Genomic DNA, 20,574 nt, shown 5'->3' on the forward strand with positions numbered 1-20,574 from the left:
TAGTGTCCGGGATTCAGACACGGGACCTCTCATGTTTAAACTGAGAATCATGTCTCTGTACTAATCCTATAAGCTAAACTTGCAGTCATGTAAAAAAGAAAGTTTTTCAAATGAATCTCTGCAGTCCTGTGAAAGACGTACACCCTATGATTCAATAGTTTGATGAGCCAGCTTTAACAGCAATAACTTAAAGTAATGGTTTTCTGTATGACTTCTTATCATTATTTCACATCAGTGTGGAGGAATTTTGTCTCACTCTTCTTTATGCTGCTTCAATTCAATGAGGTCTGCAGACATTTTTTATATACAGCTCTGCTAATGTATTCAGTATTTTAATCAGGCTGAGGTGTGGACATAAACTGGGCTATTGCAACACCTTTTTCAGCCATTCTTCTGCAGATCTGCAGTTGTGCTCGGGATCATTTCCCTGTTGCATGACCCAGTTTCAGTCAAGCTTAAGGTGTCAGACAGACAGCCTCACATCTGACTCTCGAATACTTTGGTAAACAGAGGAGTTTTTGTCCAACTCAAGGACTACAAGGTGCCCACGTCCTGTGTCTTTTCCTCTTAATTCCTATGGAAGCAGTAAGGGTGTATGTCATTTTGCACAGAACCGCACAGCAGTCCTGTGCATGTGACTCCCCCCCCTTCCCCACATGATTATACTTGTATAATGCATTTTGTCTAATGAGTTTTTCATATGATTGCTTTACATGGTGTCGTTACTGTTAGGTGGCTGAGTTGGTGAATTTAAATATATGAATTCAAGTATGTGTGCAACAATCTGAATCTTGAAAGCAGTACACACACAGTAGTGCACACTTGTACTTCTGTGCAGTAAATGTGTCTCAATTCAAAACTGGAGAAAAGACAGTAACCTTGCTATTGATGTAATGCATTTTTTAATATACTTGGATAAGATGATTCATGGTTATTTGTCAAAAAGGAGAAGTAAAGCCAAGACTTTCAGGAGCCAAACTATGTTATCATGGACAAAAAGTTATTAGAGCAAAGTTTCTTCAACAAGACAGGGAGGGTCTGTCTATTAAATTCAAGTTTGCTGGACTTTCAGTCCTGATTATGCACCACTGAACCTACGTTGAGTTACAATATCTAACTTCTTATCTGGCTAATGATACAGACGGCAACTTCACTGAGCTCCCAGCATGAGCACACAGTGAGAGGCAGGGGGGGAAAAAATGCTTACTGAGTTCTTGCAGTTGCTTGAGTTGAAGTACTTCCTCCTCTCCCTCCTCCTCTCCTGAGCTGAAGTGCAGGGAAGAGCCTTCCAGCATAAACCAGCCCATCCTCCAGTAGTACAGGTCGTGACCTTCTTTGTAGTGGAGTCTGCCAATCAGTTCACTCTCTTTCCGCACTAGTCCCTCAACTTTAGGTGGGATGAAGCACTGCGGATCCGATAAGTAAACAAAAAGGAGTCTTATTTATTAGGAATGTCTATAATTAAAAACACTGGCAGCGGCCAGTGCTACCCCTCAGCCTCCTAGTACTTGCATTGTTATTGCAAAATATTACATTGACAAGATTTTCTGAAAACTTGACCACTGACCTCTAACCTTTGGGTCAAGGTCACTGAGATTCAATATTTTCTGAGATTTTTAGTGGATACACCTGTGTTATCAGTTTCAAAATCCTAGGTGACGTCCCTGTCAAGAAAGATACATCCATGATATAAATTTGAAACTTCTATGTTGCTTTGATCTCGACTGCCCGGCAGGGTGACGACAACAGCCTATTTTATTGTTTTGTTTTTTTTTAAAAAATGTGAAACTAATAGCACAGCTGAAGCCTCATTTTCCTTAAACAGACACCCGTAGACACATTCACTGCTATTCTTTAGACACTGTTCTGTAATTTAAGCAGGAACACTCAACTGTGCCTAGGTCTAAAAACGAATTGATTAAAGATGCTGTGTGTTGCAGTGTCCCTGATTGGGTTTCCTGGGAGTTGAGGATAAAACAGGGACAGGTTTGTGTAGTGTTGAATGATTCTGTCAGTACGTGAGGGAAGGGAAAGAGAGACTACATCTCTTAATGAAATAAGCAAAGGTAGGTTGAGGCTCACTGAAGACACAAAGAAAATAATTGTTTACGAGTGTCATTGTGCACTGTATCTGCAAACTGTGTCACCTTTGTTAGCGCCTGAATCCAGTCATGCTGCGTTTCCTGTGTTTCCGCTCCGAAAATCAGCAGTCGCTCCGTCTGCAGGTACAGCTCCACGGTAAACACAGCCCTGCCAGAGATGCACAGCTCACTATCAGATACGAGGAAATGAGAACGGCCTAACAGACACACACAGAAAAACAGAAAACGGCTAACGAAGCATCTAAATCTAGCTTCAGTTTTCACGCGACCAATACATACGTTAAATCCAGGCAGATCTGCTGGGCAGCTTTCCTGAAGCAGCTGAGAGTTGAGTGCCTTTCTAAAGGCCACTTCTGTTTTACATTCCTCTACCAGATTTGTTTAAGAGTGGCGAGTTTGTTTATTCACCACTCCTATGGTGCTCTGGCACACACGTTCATTAGTATTTAGCCTCTATAATGTTCTATATGTGGGATCTTTGCTGTGCTCTCAGTGTCTCAGAGTTGTTGCAGAGACACACTGCCAATGTACAGATACCGGCCATTTCTTTATATTTTGTTAGCTTTTCTATGCATGAATGATTCAAAGGTCAGTTTTAAGTGGCTTAAAATACAAAATAAAAAAATCATTCCTCTATAAGTGGTTAGGTACAAGGACCGGAGCAAAAATGGGTTAAAAGAAAAAAAAGGAGAAAGTTTTCATTAATTTCAATGCATTAATTTAACATTGCCTTGTGGTGCTGTAATTCATTAAACCACATATAAAATTTCATGTTCCTGTCTAACAAAGCGGTCAAACAGAAACTGGTACAAATAAATACATTCCTTCAAAGAACCATTACTAATTGCAAACTGCAAAAACCATTAAAGTTGTTTTACTGCAAACTGGAAATGATTATCAAAAATGTTCACTACAGCACAGTTCAAGCAGACTTTGGCTCATGTGTGGCCTCTGTATTTAGTGTTTTTCCCACCATTCTATACTTTTAATGCGAAACACACTTTATGAGGCGTTATCCCACCTCACGTGTTGACACAAATGCCATCGGCAATCTGTAAATAAAGCAACAACAAAGAAGCCCCCCCCCCCCCCCCCCCCCCCCTCGTATATCACAATCACAAGACTTAATTGGATTTCACCCACCAAGCTCGAATGTCTACATTAAGAGGACAGCTTTTATAAAATTAGGAGCAGTCGGTTGTTTTAACAACATTTAATAACAATAAGATTCTTGTTGTGATCACTGTACAGGTCTTTGCTTAAATGTGTTGCAGAGCAGATCATCGGTGGATATTCACTTGCCTGAAAACATATTTGAGCATAAAAATTGAAGGTGTGCGTGCACCAAACACGTGAAATGAAAAAAAGGAAAAAGAGAAAAAGAATAGGCAGTATGCACTCATCCATCCCCACACTCGCAGGTAAAACCCTTGCTGTCTGCAACCCAAAGGCAACTATTAATCTTTGTTGGTCTTTCTCTTCCTGTTGTTTCTGCCTCCATCTCCCTCAGTGAAGGTGCACGGGTCAGAGTATCACTCGCTTAATGGTCGGTACATACTGGCGAGCAGTAGTTCCCTTTCTATTGGTGCGCTACAACGAGGGCAGCTCTAAATGCTACAGCGACGGCTGTTTAAGGTGGCGTGTCGCTGGGGTCACGGCAGCGCCAAGCTGCTCGCTTCTAAAACGTGTCAGGGGAACAGGAGAGACATGGGTGTTTGTGCGCTCTTTGCGTGACCTGGCCCGCCCCCTTTCCCTGCAATCCCCCCCTGCTGCCTCCGCGCTGGGAGGCTTGCAGGTGCTTGTTAGAAAGGGGGTCCTAGAGGGAGTGCGAGGGAGAGAGCGGCGGGGGCGGGGTTACCTTGATGCGCTGGGGAAAATTCCTTTGTAAAGAAAGGACAAGAGAGAGATGAGAGATGAACGCTGCATCATGAGAGTCCCAGAGGGACGGAGCGGCTGAGGGGGAAGAGGAGAGAAAGAAACAGGAAGCAAACTAGAAGGAAGGAGAGACAGAAAGGTGTTGAAATAATGATGTGAGCAAGAACATGAGCTATAAGAAGCAAACATGGGTCACTGTTTTGTGTTGTACATGGCATCAGTTTGAAACGGTTTGTCCCCTATGGACCACCTCACGGATAAACTTTATCTGCACAACAGCAAACTACATGTAGTTATCAAACTTTATGCCTTTAAAAAAAGTTGATGTGGACACCAGTTTGGTGGGAGAAGTCAGCTTAAGGCAGTAAGATGGTTTCTGCCTTTATTAAACGGTGATCAGAATTCGGTCCTGCCTGCCCTGGTACAGGGTGCAGCATTTGTTCTCATGGAGCAGAGAGCTCTGCAGGGATATTTCTGTCCTTGCTGTTGTTTAAATTTAAATTTAGTTTGAAAGTTTAGCTGTTGTGTAACTTTCAGGCAGGGGAAAAGAGTCACTAGGTTGGTTATGCACTGTAACAAAGGACAAAAAAAAATGATACAGATCACAATCACGCTGCAGCAGGCGAGCGACACACGAGGTAACAAGCACACGACAACAATAGAAACACTAATTTTAGTAAAGAGTTTACTTTGAAGTCACTCATTTTCCTCTGTCCTGTAGTGGGATTTATTCATAGACTGCGAGATGACGTAACTTTGAGATTTCTTAAAAAGGGACCTGTTATGGTTACTTCCAACTCTATATTCCTTTTTTTAGTATCTGTGAGAGCAGCTTTGCATGATTCACAGTTCAAAATAATCCTCGTCTGTCCCATACTGGGCCCTGCTACAGCTTAGTTAGTTCATCCAGCGTCATCTACTTTTAGGCCATTGTTTGAACAGCAACTGTGTGGCCTTTTTCTCCTCACAGCCTGTGCTGTGTACCTGAAATACCCATATTGGAGATATCTGCACACTCTGGCTGTTTCGTTATAGCAGTCTGGACCTGCCTCACAGGGATTCCTTGCACATACACCATGTTTAATATTGTAACCGTCTATTATTCTAGCAATATATACACATATATACCAGAAAAAAGTAGTTAGCCCTATGCCCTCACAGCAAGAAGGTCACGGGTTCAAATCCATTGCTCTGGCGTTTGCATGTTCTCCTCGTGTTTGCGCTCCTATCTCTCAAAGTACATACACTTGCACATGGGGTTAGGCTAATTGGTGATTCTAAATTGCCCAAATGGTTGTCTGTCTCTCTTACCTATCCCTGCGACAGGCTGGTGACCCGTCCACACTGCACCCACCTTCCCCCCCTATGACAGCTGCGATAGGTTCTAGACCCCCATGTGACCCTGAATTGGATTAGCAGAAGAAAATAAATGGACAGAAATAAGAAAATGAACACATAATGACATTTAGTCTCTTGCTTTGTGATGGTTAAAGTGCAACCAAAGAGGTGATTTGGTTAGTTTACACCTCAGAAGAGTCTGAAGTCTGTCTTTTTATGTGAGCCTGAGCCTGACCATCTAGTCTTAGTGACACATATCAGTCAGTTTTATCTGAATATAGATATGGAGATGTTCAAAATGTTGTCCTAGATGTACAGCTGTCTGTCTGGTCCCACCACGTTTCCACAAGAGAAATTAAGGCACCTATGATACAAATGATGCAATTGTTAGCAGCCCAAGAAACTTTATTGCACGCCACGCTGTGCAGGAGGGATCTGATAAACTTGGGTATGACATCAAGTTTGATGTACATGGACATTAGAATGATAATTCCCAGCTATGTCCTCCTGCGTGGGGACAAAACAGTTTTATAACACGCTTCTGCCGCCATAAATCAGCTATATTTCTTCTTTGTCTTTGTTATTTTGCATGTTTTACCTCAATCTACTCTGTCTGGCTTTTGTTTTGTTCGCACAATGATGCCACTGCTGCAAAGACCACAGCATCACCCTAAAGTTTGACCGTCAGTTTCCTCCTAGGTCGACCAGATGAAACCAGACGGAACCGCTCTCCCTGTGCAGCTCTGGAGGCATATCCAAAGATATGATTCTTCCACACTTCTCATCTTTTTATCCGGGACTCTTTAAGTAAGAATTTCAGTTCTACTACTTTGCACAGATGAAAATCAAATAAGGAACCCTCAATTTTCACGCGCATGCTGCCACCTTATCACAGCAATCAAAAGAGCTCTCTGTCCTTTATTGCACATGTGAAAACTCCATGATTAAGGAAATATTTCACACATTACTGTAAAAAGCTGACCCTTCTTATTAGAGACCAGATTTTTAAATTGGTTCAATTCAATTTTCAAGTAGGCTTCAATTACACACGTGCGTGCTATTTTAAGTATAAAAAACTACTTGTTAAAATAGTTTTTTATACTAAGAGTGAGTTAAGAAACACTTCCTCACAGAGGAAACCTGCTGTACAAGACTTACCTGAGTTTTAAATGTGCACAAACTTATCTACATGTATTTTTGTAGTTTTTTAGTTTCTCCTCAATGCTTTCGTGTACCTCGGAAAAGTCTAAACTCCCTGCCCTACATAGAAACCCCATGTCACTTGCAAAGTCGAAGTCTAAGCTCTTCCAAAAAGCTTGCGTGCGAGAGGAGGACATGATAACGAACATGACAGATAATGAAACCGCACCAAAAAGCAGCTAAAAAGGACGAAAAAGAAGCAGTTCCAGGGCTTTTAGCTAAATCTGAAGGTTGGAATCGACTTACAAATATTCTTGTCAGAACAGGCAGATGAGTAAGAAAATAATTTTTAGGCAAGGAGAAAAAAAAAATCAACTTATCACCAGCTAACATACTCCCTTTGCATTAATTCCTTAGGAGTGGATTTCTAATATTCATAAACTTTAGCCAACGTATGTTTTGGGGCTGCGCTATAATTCACGGTGTCCTCTGCCACGGTGAAATTACCCAAATGCCATGTTTAATGGAAATGACACCTACGGTCTCCTGCAGCACGGTGATAGGCTGCTGGTGGGAGTGTGTCATCTGCATACATTAATATTCATGAGCGGCAGACATTGGAGAGGTGAGACGTCCCGGCTCTCTCCGTGCACGGGCATGCTGGGAACGCTGGAAGTTGCAGGATTGAGACGGAGCGAGGCAGAGCTTAATCTAGTGAAACGCACGGCCATTATGAGCGCCAGCGACGGAGAAATAATAGCTGTTGCCGAGGTCACGCCGTGACCTGTAACTGAGATTTATGTGCAGGGCTAAAAATGGTGCAAGTCGATGCTGCTTTGTAGAAAACTCACCAAACACACACACACGCATGATTATCAGTGTAACCTGTCACGGCAGTGTGTGTGTGTGTGTGTGTCCAGATCATTAAAAAAGGTCAAAGTTTTAGCAAGCCAGATGTGTCTCTAATGGCTGTATACATAACATTTACAAATAAAAGCATTGTTTACTCTTCATAACATCTGCTGCTATCATTAAGGACTTGGCTTATGCTTTAATCATAAGCAGTTATCAGACTCCGAGCTCGGGAACAGGGGGACAGGCACATGAACACACATACAGGATGCAGTGGGAGTGTGACGCACGTGAGCGGGGACGTATGGGGACATCTGCTGATTCTTTTTTTGAGTGTTTGTACCACTTCCACAAGAAATAAATAAATAAGTAAATAAAAGTTTGTTGTCAAAGCAACTTTTTTTTGCTGTTTTTTGTGGTGTAGCTGCATCATAATCTGACTGAGGAGTGCTGAACGCAATCGGGGTGAGGTGGAACGGTAACACGAACACAGGAAGTGGCAGTTAAAACTGCATCCCCACCAAAGTAAATAGTAAACATAGCGCTCATAAAGCCCTGATGGTTCTGTAAAACTGAATAATGCTCAGTCTGAGGTTATGCTAATGAGACACACGACGAGGGGAAAGAAACAGAGCAGAAGCCTGGATATACATCCACGTCAAGCAGGCTGTGGTGCTGCAATAGATGAATAACACGTGCGGTAAAAATTATTTTAACCAATAAAAGAAATAAATTATTCAAAATGCCTTTTGTGTATGTGTGACACGTGTGTCCTTAAAGCAGATTTAACAATCACATAAATTATGATTTAGTAGAGAGGATGCAAATGAAGCATTTCAAAGCAGTTTAACTGCAGGGTTGTGCTGCGTATGCTTATGTACGAGGGATGTGCATGAATAAGAGTAAATTTAAATGTTGAGTGTTTATGAAAGCCTTATTACCTTGTTGATCTCCTGCAAAGTGTAATTTATGTGCGGTCCCCACATACTGGATTTAAATTAATGTTAAATGCTCGACATTAATAGCACAGCAGGGAAAGCTGTGAATATCTGGTATGACCAGGATGGGATGCGTGACTTGCAGAGGTGTCCCTGGCTCTAAATAATGGCACACAATAAAGACGGATTGGTGTGAAACATCGCAACAACTCTGAAGGTCATCGAAGGTTCGTAGAGATGCGCAAAGCCAGAAAAAGCTACAAACGCCTTTATGAAGACCAAAGTTTAAACCAACCCACAAAAACACAAATCATCTATAAGAAAATAGCTGGCATCATGCAAAGATCACACCAAGTGCAGAACGTTCAATCCTGAAAGTGGGCCAAGTGTAGAAACACAACATCTCTGCAGAAATCTCTAAATCTGCGTTTGTAGCTCCACTGTTAGAAAACACTGAATAAAAGTGATGCTAATGGAAGCATTGTCCCCCTCTGATATCTCAATTTGTTTCAAGTTGAAGGTTTAGGCAAAAATTTATAATGTTTTGTCTGAAAGCGGGGGGAAAAAACCCTGAAAAATGTAATTACAGCACGGGATAGAGCACAAGTAGAGGGCGCATCAAGGTTTGGGCTTTGCTTCACTACCTCGGAGCCTGGATAGATTCACTGAGGGAATGATAAATCCAAAATTGTACGAGGTGATTTTAAGGAAGAGTTTCATGGCAAAACTTAGAGGTTGGCTAATTTAGTAAGACAATGAGCCAATAAGAGCGAGGTTTAAAGAACTGTTACACTCTCATGGGCTACTATTGGACATGTGATGGTGTTTGTTGCTGCTCTGGGAGGTTTGAGGTTATTTAAGAGTTCTCTCTGGACAGCTCATATTGTGAGTTTAAAAAAATATCAATATGTTTAAGAAATACATTAAAAAAAACAAATGCTGGCACTGTCTTACACCCATATTAAAATAACAGCAGTAAAATAAGTTTGATGTTCATTTGAAAAGAATCAGTTCAAGCTTAGGGGAACACAAAAAGTTTTGAAATCTAGTCCGTGATTTGGACTGAAGTAATTTCCTGAAGCCTTTAGATTTTCTTCTTCATGTACTCACTTTCACTAATTAGTTGATTTGTGTGTGCATTCATACCCAGCTCCAGTCATCGTCTCTGTGTGGTTGACAGCCAGGCTAATGACTTCGGTGGCGTCCACCCTGCCAATGGCTGAAGGGCTTCGCTCGCTCTCATAGTAACTCAGGAAGCCGCCTTCCAAAGTACACCAACGGCGTGCCATGTCTGAAATTCACACATACACAGAAAGCAGCATTACAAATACTGTGTATAAGGACCGGCCACTTACGAACTTAGTCATCCATTGGTGCATTCCAATGATAGAAAAAAGGACGTAAGAAAGCTTCTGAAACTACTAATTAAACACTAGTTGAAACTTGTATTAAAGTGGTGACTGATAAAAACGCTGCTCTTTTGCTGCCGGAGTTCGCTTTGTTTTCAGCCTTTTGGTTGCTGTGGAAAAACGTGTACTACCTTCCCGGTTGGGGAGTGGTTACTGGAGGTTGCTGGCAGTCAGAATCAGAATCAGAAAAAGACAAACTTTATGAATCCCAGAGGGAAATGGAGTCAACTGGTAAAGTGAGTCGCAAAGATTGTTCTGGTGCTAGTGGATTGTTGCAGTCGCTGTTGCTTTGCGCTGAAAATACCAACTTATCTGCAAAAGCCTTGGTAACTACAAGCAGTGACAGTTTGCCTTCAAAGTTAAAGATATAGCTTACCGGCACAACTTTTCCTTTTAAGGCAAACAGTTGCCACTTCACGTTTCAGTACCATTCAGGAGTTGGTTAGCAAGGTTTTGCAGACAAGCTGGTGAACACAAGCAACAGTTTTCTGTGCCACACCATGTAACTTTTTGCAGTCAACTGCACCTACCGGCAGCAAGCAGCCTCCTGCAACCACTCGCCAACTGGTCAGGGAACGCACATTTTTCCCTAGCGACCAGTGGTTACCATGCGGTTGGCTGGGGCCTTAGCTATTTTATCATATACTGTTAAGGGGTTTGTCTGCATATACATTACAATATTCTGATCTATGCCTGATGCTTTTAACTGTTGCTCATCCATCACTACCTAAACTAAATAATGAGCTTCTAGGTGGGACCGTGTAATGTTTCTGAACAGTCACCATTGCTGTGGCCACAACAGTATGATCTTCATGAGCCAGTTCATGGTGCCAGCGGTGTTAATGCAAACAACCTGATGAAACAGTCATCATTGACAAAACTTCCCCCAACTGTGCACTTGCTGCTATAAGTCACATGCCTGATGTGAAAAAGTTATACTGACTATTGACTTCACCTGATCAATAGTCAGGTGAGCTCAGCAGTCAACTGACTATTGATCAGGTCCCAAAGCAGGAAAGGCCCTCACCAAGACTGAAGATTGAAAAATTCAACATCATAAACACATTAAGTCTTTATTGTTGGCTGAATAATGTATTTATCTGTTTATTTTTTGTATATAAATATGATTAGAGCTGAAATCAATCAACATCATTCACTGAGTTTGAGAAACACTGCGGTGCTTTACTTAACTTGCTAAAGTTTTACAGTGATTTTACTTTATGTTACAAAATTAGGCTAACATGTTAAAAATGACTTATTTAATTAATTTACTTTCACTTTGAAATACAGTAATTAAATCACTCTATAGTGGTAAGGCTTTTCCCGCTTTATCTCAGTAAATAATAAAGACCTGGAAAACATGGTATTACAAAGGTACGGGGACCACGTCTTTGTCCACCTGAGGTTTGCTAGCACTGGCCATTTGGTAGCCAATGGATGCTTCTGATCCAAGCAAACAAAGTAAGAGGATGAATGTGTTTGTTTAATAACAAAAAACACACACACAATATGCATAACACAACTGTACTTATAACAATATAATCTTCATTATCTTTGGAGATATATTTCACACACAAACTTGATTCCACCTTGAGATAAATGTGTAGCTTGGACTCTTATTTGACCTCAATATGTTTATTATCTCTACTGTAAAATGTACATTTGCATTTTGATAGAACTGGATAAACTGTCTATTGTTTGTAAAGTCAGAAAAAGCCATTAATTAGAGGCAGTAATCTGAGTGATTGGCTTCGGGACAATTAGCACCACTCAAACCTTATTTAACTCAGCTAATGACTCTCTGCAAGCCGAAACAACACTTTCAAAAAAACTGTTTAAAAGTTCAGAGATTAGACGTTATTGCAGTTTTCACAGACAAACTGCAGCAGATGAGTAAATGTCACATGTCGCCTGCATACGCTCTCTTTGTGTGCAATTAACTCATAAACCAAACTAGTCAGATAATGGTACCACACCACCTACAAGTGGATATCCTTACACCATCATCTGATGTGCATGTTGTGGTTGTCAGCACACATGCCCCACCCACCTGCTGATCAGACCTTCTGTTTTTGGGAGGCAGCCAATAAGAAGAAAGTTAAGTTAAAGGAGCCTGAAGTGGCTTTTTTCAGGCACTGGAGGAACTGAGCAGCTGCACCAAGACCCAGTAATACTGTGATTCAAGCAAAGCTATTCTGCTCAAGTTAAATAAATCGTCTTCCTGCTGCTCTCCTTAGGGGTCACCTCAGAGGATCACCTGCCTCCGTCTCATCCTACCCTTGTGTCACACCAACCCTCTGCATGTCCTCCTTCCCTACATCCATGAGAGTCCTCTGTGGTTAAAGCACAACATTTTAAAAAGCCTTTCAGAAATGATGTAAGTTGAGTCCAAATTGGGCAGAAAGACTGTGGTCTCCATTTTTAAATGATCAAAAGTAGTTCTGGCATGGCGTGAGGAACATCTCACTGTTCAAAGCCAGATCTGCGTCCACGTGGCAGTTATTTAAGAAGACCGCATGTCAGTTTCAATAAAATATAATATACACAGCATGTGAGGGCATACGCACAAACGCATGCACGCAAAGATGTACACACTCTCAAAATTAGAACTGTTAAGAGACTCCAAGCAGCAAGCAGATTTCAATCAACAAACATGATCTCAGAGGAAAAGCTGGAAAACACACACAACATTGTCTTTCATGACTGTCTGACTGTGCGATTTACATAGCCAATGAGCATGAAGTTCATGAAAACATACCTAATTTTGGATTTTCAAAGTCACCGTGCCATCTGCTTTTTTGTTCCGCAACAAACATACACACTCACTCACACACACGCACGCACACGCACACACAAACAGCTTCCCACCCCACACCCCCTGTCGCTTGCGACTCCAAAGTTTCCACTGTATTCATCTCATGAATATGCTAATTGTGCATTCCACTGCCAACTGTGTGTGATGTTTCTGAAGGAACAGATATAGTTCCAATAAAAAGGAAGTGTCTACAACTGGCTGTTAAAAGAAAAAGGATGTGATAAGCATGGGAAAAGGAGGATGTCAGTTTTGCTCTATTCACCCTTGCACTGCCTCTCTTTGTGGCTCTTTCTGACTTTTCTTTGTGTCTTTTGTCTAAGAAAAAAAACTATTTGGACACAATTCTGTAAACAGCTTTAAAAATGCAGTGACTAATACCTAACTGCTTGCTGTGGCATTAAAAAAATACTTTTCTTTTGACCCCACTTCACTTCCAAGAAAAGAGTTATTCCAACAGCTAAAGATTCATCATCTCCATTTGAAAGCGACCAATTTCTATTTGTATGTAGGACACACACACACACACACACACACACACACACACACACACACACACACACACACACACACACACACACACACACACACACACGTATATACATATACAGAGACACATACAGAGGGAGAGGCTGGAAGGACAGAGAGAAACAGAGACACTGGCCATTACCAGTCCAATCTATCTGACAGGACACAGTGTTGTCTTGGTGACGGAAAAGATTGCCATGCACTTCACTTTCGCTTCAAATGTGTCCCTGAATCACTAAGGTTTTGCAGAAAATGTCATGTCCATCATTTCTTAACAGAGAATAGCTAAGTCGTTGTTTCGTGCTACACTGCCTCTGTAATTTCGCCCTTCCTTCTCTCTGTCCTGTCCCTAATAGCTTATTAGCCGAAAAGTTTCCTTTGTACCACGTGAAACCTTTAGCACAATCATCCTCTTAAAAGGCACACTTGTTTTCTGAACTGAAGTCAGGTGCCATCATGAGCTCGCAGGAACGTGGCATGTTGGTAATTTTTTTTTTTTAAGTGTCTTTGTAATGGTTCATGTGGTGGTTATGTGGGAGTTTAGGTCATGTATGGACGAAAGTACTACTAAACATGGCACGCAGTACTGTGCTGCTCTTATAAATCATACTGCTCAGTAAGTTAATGTTGTTATCTGTAAGATATATGTATAAAATATACCCAGGAGGATCTGGTGTTGTTTAAAAGGCAAAGGTGGTACCTATTTGGTGCTGTCACGGTTCAGTTTACTGCATTTTACATGAGGCTAACTAATAAATAAACAAGTTTTCATGGCATTATTTTTTAAATCACCCTCACTTCACTTTTGCCCCCTGGAACTTTGTTGAACAGGCTGAACTCTCATGAATTTGCAGATTCCCGTCAAATTTTACGCCACAATCACCAGGCTGACATTTGGGGTTCACATTCAATGTCTCGACATCTGCTGAATGTCGTTCAGTCCAATTACAAATTTAGTGCAGACGTTCAGGTTTTGTTTTGTTTTTTTTGGTTAAATGTCTTTACGAAGGAAAAACTTCAAATTGTCAAAACAAAAAAAAAATTGATCATCAAACAAGAAATGGGTTTGTTTGTTTTTTTAAATCTTCTTTGTGTTGCAGGCTTAACGGACAAGGTTACAGGAGGAGATGCTGACATGTGAAAACCAGTAAAAGAATGGCATATCTCTTCCATATAGGAATTGCTCCTAAACCTGGGAATCTGGGCCTCGACAGAGGGTAAGCATTCACGTGGACACTCCATACAGCACCTTGAACGTCTTAAATATCCTCTCATTTCTCTAGATTTTGCTTCCTCGGAGTCAGACTTTGTTGTAATTTTTGAACATGGTCTACAGTAAGAGTTCTTTAGGCTTTCTGAAGGTTTTTAAAGTTTCAGCTCCTTTTTCACTCAGTCTTGCTTAACACTGACCTGTGAATCATTCAAGCATAAAACAACTCATAACTCAAGGGATGAACCGGCATTGTGTCTACACACAACAGACGATTTAGGCACTATGTTACTAGCAGTCTGTTGCAAAAACACATGGAATAGAATCGCCCTTTATTTTCATTGTGCAAGTATAATTCCCACATTCGTATTTCTTTAGATGAATTTATGAAAATACTACAGATAACAGTTTGAGAGGCATAAAACGGTATTTTGCATTAAGAAGGGATTGCAAAAGAGCTGTTTGTGAAAACTTGACATATCTCAGCATGGCGTGCTGTGTCACCTCCAAGTGGAAGACAAAAGCAGAAGTCCAAAGCCTAAAACCAATCTTCAGCAGTTGAATAGTATCTGAAAGTCATGTCCTTAAGAAATAGGAAAATATTCGAGCAAAGACCTGACACAGGACGTGAGACAGGCATCTGGCCCCTCGGTTGATTCGTCTACTGTTCACTGAAGCCTCATCAGAACGGGTCTCAGTGGAAGGCTGGCTGTCAAGAAGCCATTGTTAAAGAAGGGAAACAGGGAGAGGTATGCCTGAGGTATGCCAAGCTATATAAAACGTGTGCCGAAAATCAGCAGCAACAGGTCTGATAGAGGTATGAAACCAAATTTTAAACTTTAGTTTAGATCATATTTATATGTACAGAGGAGGTCAGCAGAGCTGTACAACAGTAAGCACCTACAGCCATCTGTAAAACACGGTGGAGGCTCTGTCACGGTTGGCCTGCGTGTAAGCCACTGGCGTTGGAGATCTTGTCAAAATTGATGGAAATATGAACACAGAAAAGTACATTCAGCATAGCTGGATAGAAAAACATAAAATAAATACGATTTTTGAAAGTCCTTCAAACTTTCTTGTAAGAAATGACACGAAAGCTTGCATAAGAGCTCAGGCTGTGTTGAAGCTCATCGACAAGCTCGTTTGAATTGTACAAATTCTAGTTTCCCTTATATGATATATTTACATATGCACATTTCCCAAGAAATTGCTGCACAAATTTCCCATTTTGGTGAGAATATAAAGAGATGATGGGTGGCTCAAGACACAAACACAGTACTATAAAGTATAAGAAACTGCGTGCGATTAGAAATTTACAGCTGCCATAAGGTGTGTTTACCCATTTTTCCATAACTAATGCATATATATTTTATACTATTCATTTGGTATTGCTGCAGATGTCTCATTATAATCCCCCATAACAACTACACATTTAAAACATATTAAACTGACAACAGGCAGCCATCAAGGCATGATAACAAAGTAAATGTTGGTTGTGCAATGAATTGGCTATAGAATAATGACAAAATGAGTGTTTGGATTGGTTGCTTAAAGCCTTGTTTTCACTATGCAATTCTAGCTAATCTTCCAGGAAAATGAAAACTTGATCTGGGCAGCCAAAACAATCAAATAATAGTGGTTTTATTTTACTCCTGTAGCTGAAATAGTAGACCGTGAGTAACAGTTGTAAGTTGGAAATTTTGCTGTTGGAGGTGCAGAAAGAAACGTGGTGCAATATGAAAATTCAAACTCAAAATGGTGAGCTTTTTTTGTTTAAAATAACTCTTAGATATTGATTTTTATTGAAGGTTAACATGCCGGAGAGGTCCAAAACCTCTCATCAAGGTCATAAAAAGTTACAATGCCTTTGAAATATGCAAACGAGCAGACCTGGATATTAGGAATATTAATGGATATCATTGCGACGCTGCCATTTGTGGCATCTAGATCCAATCTCCCTGAACAGACATGTTCAAAACCTTCCATCTATGCCGAGGACACAAAGAAAACATTTTTAATTTCCTCTTCGTCCAAGGACAAAGACACTAAAAGTCCCACTGTGAATCCAGGAAGCAAATTGCTGTGGGATCCTGAGTCTAATCAGAGTGGACACATGAGTGGGCTCCCTACTCTACCACTTTTAGAAGAATTATCCTAATAATGGGCAGCAAAACCACAGGTACAGATTCTCACATACAGCCTTAACACGTCGAGGAGATCGTAGAAAGGGGGGCAGCCACAAGGTGTCACAAGTCAAGAATTAAAAAAATCTAATTGGAGACATCAGTACTGATCTTCTTCGGGCTTGAATTGGGAATGAATGTTTGATTTGATGGATTATGGATAAGACAGAAGACACACAAAGTAGACGAATGTCTATAAAACCAGGCAAGGAAGTTGTACTCTAGATGCAGGACATGTGATGCTGCCATTTCAGTGCCATACTGGCATGGTCTCTGTAAATAACTACAATGAGTTTCAATCACTTGAATGCAACTGTGTTAAAAATGTGTGGCACAAGTTACTTCCTAACACAGCAATGAATGCCTTTGGATCCCTTGAAGATATTCCCCCAGGAAACTAGCTTTATCAAATATCTGCACATCACCCAATCATGTGCATCTATCTTCCCTCTTTGTTTGTGGTTCGGCATTTCCTTAGCGGGTGGGATACCACTAGCTTCCACACAAGCACCAGCGCAATAGCAGGAACAATGGTGCTTGATTTACAATCAAGCAGCTGCGTCCATTGCCAGCTGTTCCCCACACACAGCAACGGCCCTGCGGCCCAGCCGTTCTCCGCAGGAGTCCACAACCAGCCGCCAGAGACAACGCCTAGCGGAAGCCAAGCGTGGTACAAGCCTGCACCCGCTAAATTGGGCCAATTAGCTTATACACTAAAAGCTCTCCCCGCATAGTGTTTTCCAGAGGAAATCTACTATGTGGAACCTCAGTTTCTCCTTTTGCTGCTCCTTTTCCCTTCACCTCCTCTCTCACTACAGCAATTTGTGAAATGTGCTAAATGCTCCAAGAGCGCACGATGAGCAGGCTGATTAGACAAATCAGCCAGTCAATGTGGCATTTAAACTGTCTTATTGTTCATTGACTGAATGGGCCGCATTTAAAGAATAACAAGTTTACTCAAAAGTTTTAACTCTGAATGTGTATCAAGTTTTATTTTTAACCGCGCTCGCCCAGATTTACTCAAAAAGTCCCCCAAAACTTTTTATCGACGCGGCGCAGGCACCCATTTCAGTATGCATCGAAATAGCCGGCTGTGCCCCTCTTCCACTGAATCAACCTCTTCCCTCGCTCACTCTCCCACCTCTACCCCTTCCACCAATCTTCTGTCTATCTTGCCATCAGACTAAAATATCTGTGATGAAGACATCTGCTGGACAGCTTGTCAGGGGGGCTGGAAATGGAAATCGAGAAACTGAAGGGATCTGAACGATCTGTCTGTGCCAGAATTACAGCCCACTTCATTACAGGGAGGAATGGACAGATATGGCATAAGATAAAGGGAAAAAAATACACACTATCTGCCATGTATTTCTGGCTTTAGCAACAGCACTGCTTACTCATTTAGGCAGGAGGCGCGGTTACATAAACACAGACACCCCAAAAAGTACATTAGATTAAGACAAATTGTTTCAATGGGCTTTGTCTAGTGCTCGTGAAATAAAAACAGAGCAGTATAAATGTGACTACTTAGAAATTGTAATTATTTAAGCAGTCTTTGAAAGCAAATTTTTACCATAAACCACAAAGAAGATTTGGTTCACTATCAAAAACCCGACTCTAACTTTGTAGCTGCAAGTAACTGAATTGTCCACACAGATTTCTGTCCTCAGTAAAATGTAATTCCACATCTGTCTCTTCTCTCTTCTCTTCTGAGCTAGTGTTGCTGGGGAAAGGGAAAAAAACAGAGCACTGCTGATGAGGGAAAAGACAAAACTAATCAAACAAAATTGAGGATGCCATTTCCTTGCTGCCACTCACCATTTCAGACACTAACTGTCTCGCTTTCCCCTCAAAGGACTCACACGAGCGCACACGGAGAAGTGCACGCTGTTCAGTGTGGGAGTAGCATGAGTCACCGCTCGGCCCGTTTGAAGGGGGAGGACTTAATTGACGCTGGAATCAACTGTACAAACCGGATATGAAGCCGAGCTCAAACACAACAGGAAGCGGGAGGTAAAGTGGTGCCACGCTGCCAAGGACGGTGGAGCGCTGTTAAATTAAACAAGGAAATTTGTTTTTCTAACCCTAATCTATATTAGCAGCAGTGTCTTGACTTAACATGCTGCCAAATGCAAAGCAGGCGTTGTATTTTATTTCATTACTGTGGGCCAGCACACTGGTCCTCGCCCCCCAGCCACCTTTTCAAAGGCATTACCAAAACTGCTTGCCAAATTAATTTACACATACTAGTTCCCATCAGTGGAAGCACAACAGCTCACTAGAGCTCTCTCCAAGCCAAAAAAAGAAGGTGAAGTTTAAGACACTGTGGCAGAGTGCTTTTATTAAGCCATGAGCACAAGCTACTGTATGAAGTATTAAGGACTTTGGTGCATCTATAGACCATCAAACCATTAGCCTGCGAGCAAAAGACATCCAGGAGAGCACATTCAAAAATACCTCACCCCTCTGCGCTCGCAAAGTCCTGACAGCGTTTCCTTGTGATTGAAGAAGTTGGAACACACCGAGTTTTGAACCCAACCCCTCTGAATTTTTCAGCAGCTGCAGTTAAAGCACCATTAAAGCACAAAAGCCGTGTCTGCGTGGTTTTCTATAATTGATGAAATAACAAGGTATTTATTGGAGGAAATATCACAAGCACTTATCTGAGGAGATGGCGCGGCGACTGCAAGTGGTATAAAATGCACGACAGTGACCAACAAAAATGGGCACCTGTAGTACTCTGTCTGAAACACCCGCTGTATGTGGAACAACAACCCATGTACTCACGTTCCATCTCGGCTTTTATATTAGGATACAAGATGGTAAATGGAGTGGTAACTATATAGTATTTTTCTACGCTAACAGAGCACTCAAAGCGCTTTTTTTACTACAAGCCTCCTTCACTCAGTCACATTCATATAAGTGCTTTTCTTTCTATATCCAAGCACCTCATCTAATATTCGCACACACACAACCTCTGATGGATACATCAGGGGCAACTCAGCATTCATGTCAAAGTACGCCCAAGGATACTTCAGCATGTAGACTGGAGCAGGTACTGGATAGATGACCGGCTCTACTTCCCAGGCAAGCGACCATCCAAGTACCAACCATTGGGCATGCTTAGGGTGGTATGGCCTCGAGCAGAGACTGTAACCTTAAGATATACTTAACTAAAGTTACTTTCAAGATGGCTACAGCGGGTAGATCGAGCCAGTGACCGTTTGCTTACCAAGCCAACGTGTTAACCACTACAGTCTAGAGCCACTCTCACTGCTCTGCAGACACATCAATGTATTTTTTGGCAAAGCATTCACGTAAACAACACCAGCCAATATTAAACAGCTTGGAGTGGTTATTTATGACTTCTTACTAAGATGACAGTACAATGCAGTTTAAAAATTATCTTGTTATTACAACAACTTAACATTTTATATTTTCATCAGATACAGGTCCACCGACATTCAGTAATGACCTATTCTGGTAGGTCATTTATTGTGAATGTAGATGTGCTCACCAACTCCTGAGGTGCACAATGAGTAACAGTAGCTACTGCTCCACCTTCTTTCCAAACCTCGTCTGGCATTAACATCAGCACAGAAACTGTGCACCGGGAGCCTCATAGCACGCATATCCATAGCTGAGCAGCTAATTTAGGCTACGTCCACACTAGCTAGGATAAATTTGAAAACAGTGTTTTCCGCATCCACCCTATCGTTTTCAGTCGTTTTCACAGAGTTGTGCGTCCACATTGAAATGTCCGAAAACACTTACATTCCAGTACTGCGCATTTACCTGCCTCATTTCTGTCTGCCGTTTATTTACTTTCCGGCTCTTTGAAACATCACAGCAAAATGTCGAGGAAAAGCACAGTTTTTTAAATTTTCTAACAATGAGGTGGAGTTGTTGCTGCGAGTAACACAAAAGTACAAAGTTGCAAAAGCAAGTGAGAATTAAAGAATTTGAAGAAAAGCTATCTGACGCATGTACAGACTGATATTAATCTTTAACAAGGCTGTCAAGATTCAGAGCAAACAAAACAACTGCTGTATAATGCCCTCTGCTATCTTAGTTTAATTGGTCACATGACTGCATCACATGACTAAAATGTGTCATCGTTTTCGAAAAGGCTCCGGGTTCGCTGTCCACACTGCGAGGCGAAAACTGCGTTTTCAAATGTATCTGCT

The 20,574-nt window shown here is 41.4% G+C and overlaps 1 protein-coding gene across 2 annotated transcripts in view; it reads right to left on the minus strand.

Moving 5' to 3' along the window:
* arap2 (ArfGAP with RhoGAP domain, ankyrin repeat and PH domain 2) overlaps positions 1-20,574 on the minus strand; it is a 176,039-nt gene that overhangs the window by 51,298 nt on the left and 104,167 nt on the right. For both annotated transcript variants that reach the window (XM_085399672.1, XM_085399662.1), the window contains exons 16-18: positions 9,392-9,536; positions 2,148-2,250; positions 1,208-1,406 (exon numbers count right to left, since the gene is read on the minus strand). In XM_085399672.1, coding sequence (XP_085255798.1) covers positions 1,208-1,406; positions 2,148-2,250; positions 9,392-9,536 — 447 coding nt within the window. The remainder of the gene's footprint in view (positions 1-1,207; positions 1,407-2,147; positions 2,251-9,391; positions 9,537-20,574) is intronic.

The sequence above is a fragment of the Rhamphochromis longiceps genome, linkage group LG3 (assembly GCF_057381845.1).
Source record: "Rhamphochromis longiceps isolate RC_006_pf linkage group LG3, R_longiceps_female_GT1.1, whole genome shotgun sequence".
In the NCBI taxonomy this organism is placed as follows: Eukaryota; Metazoa; Chordata; class Actinopteri; order Cichliformes; family Cichlidae; genus Rhamphochromis; species Rhamphochromis longiceps.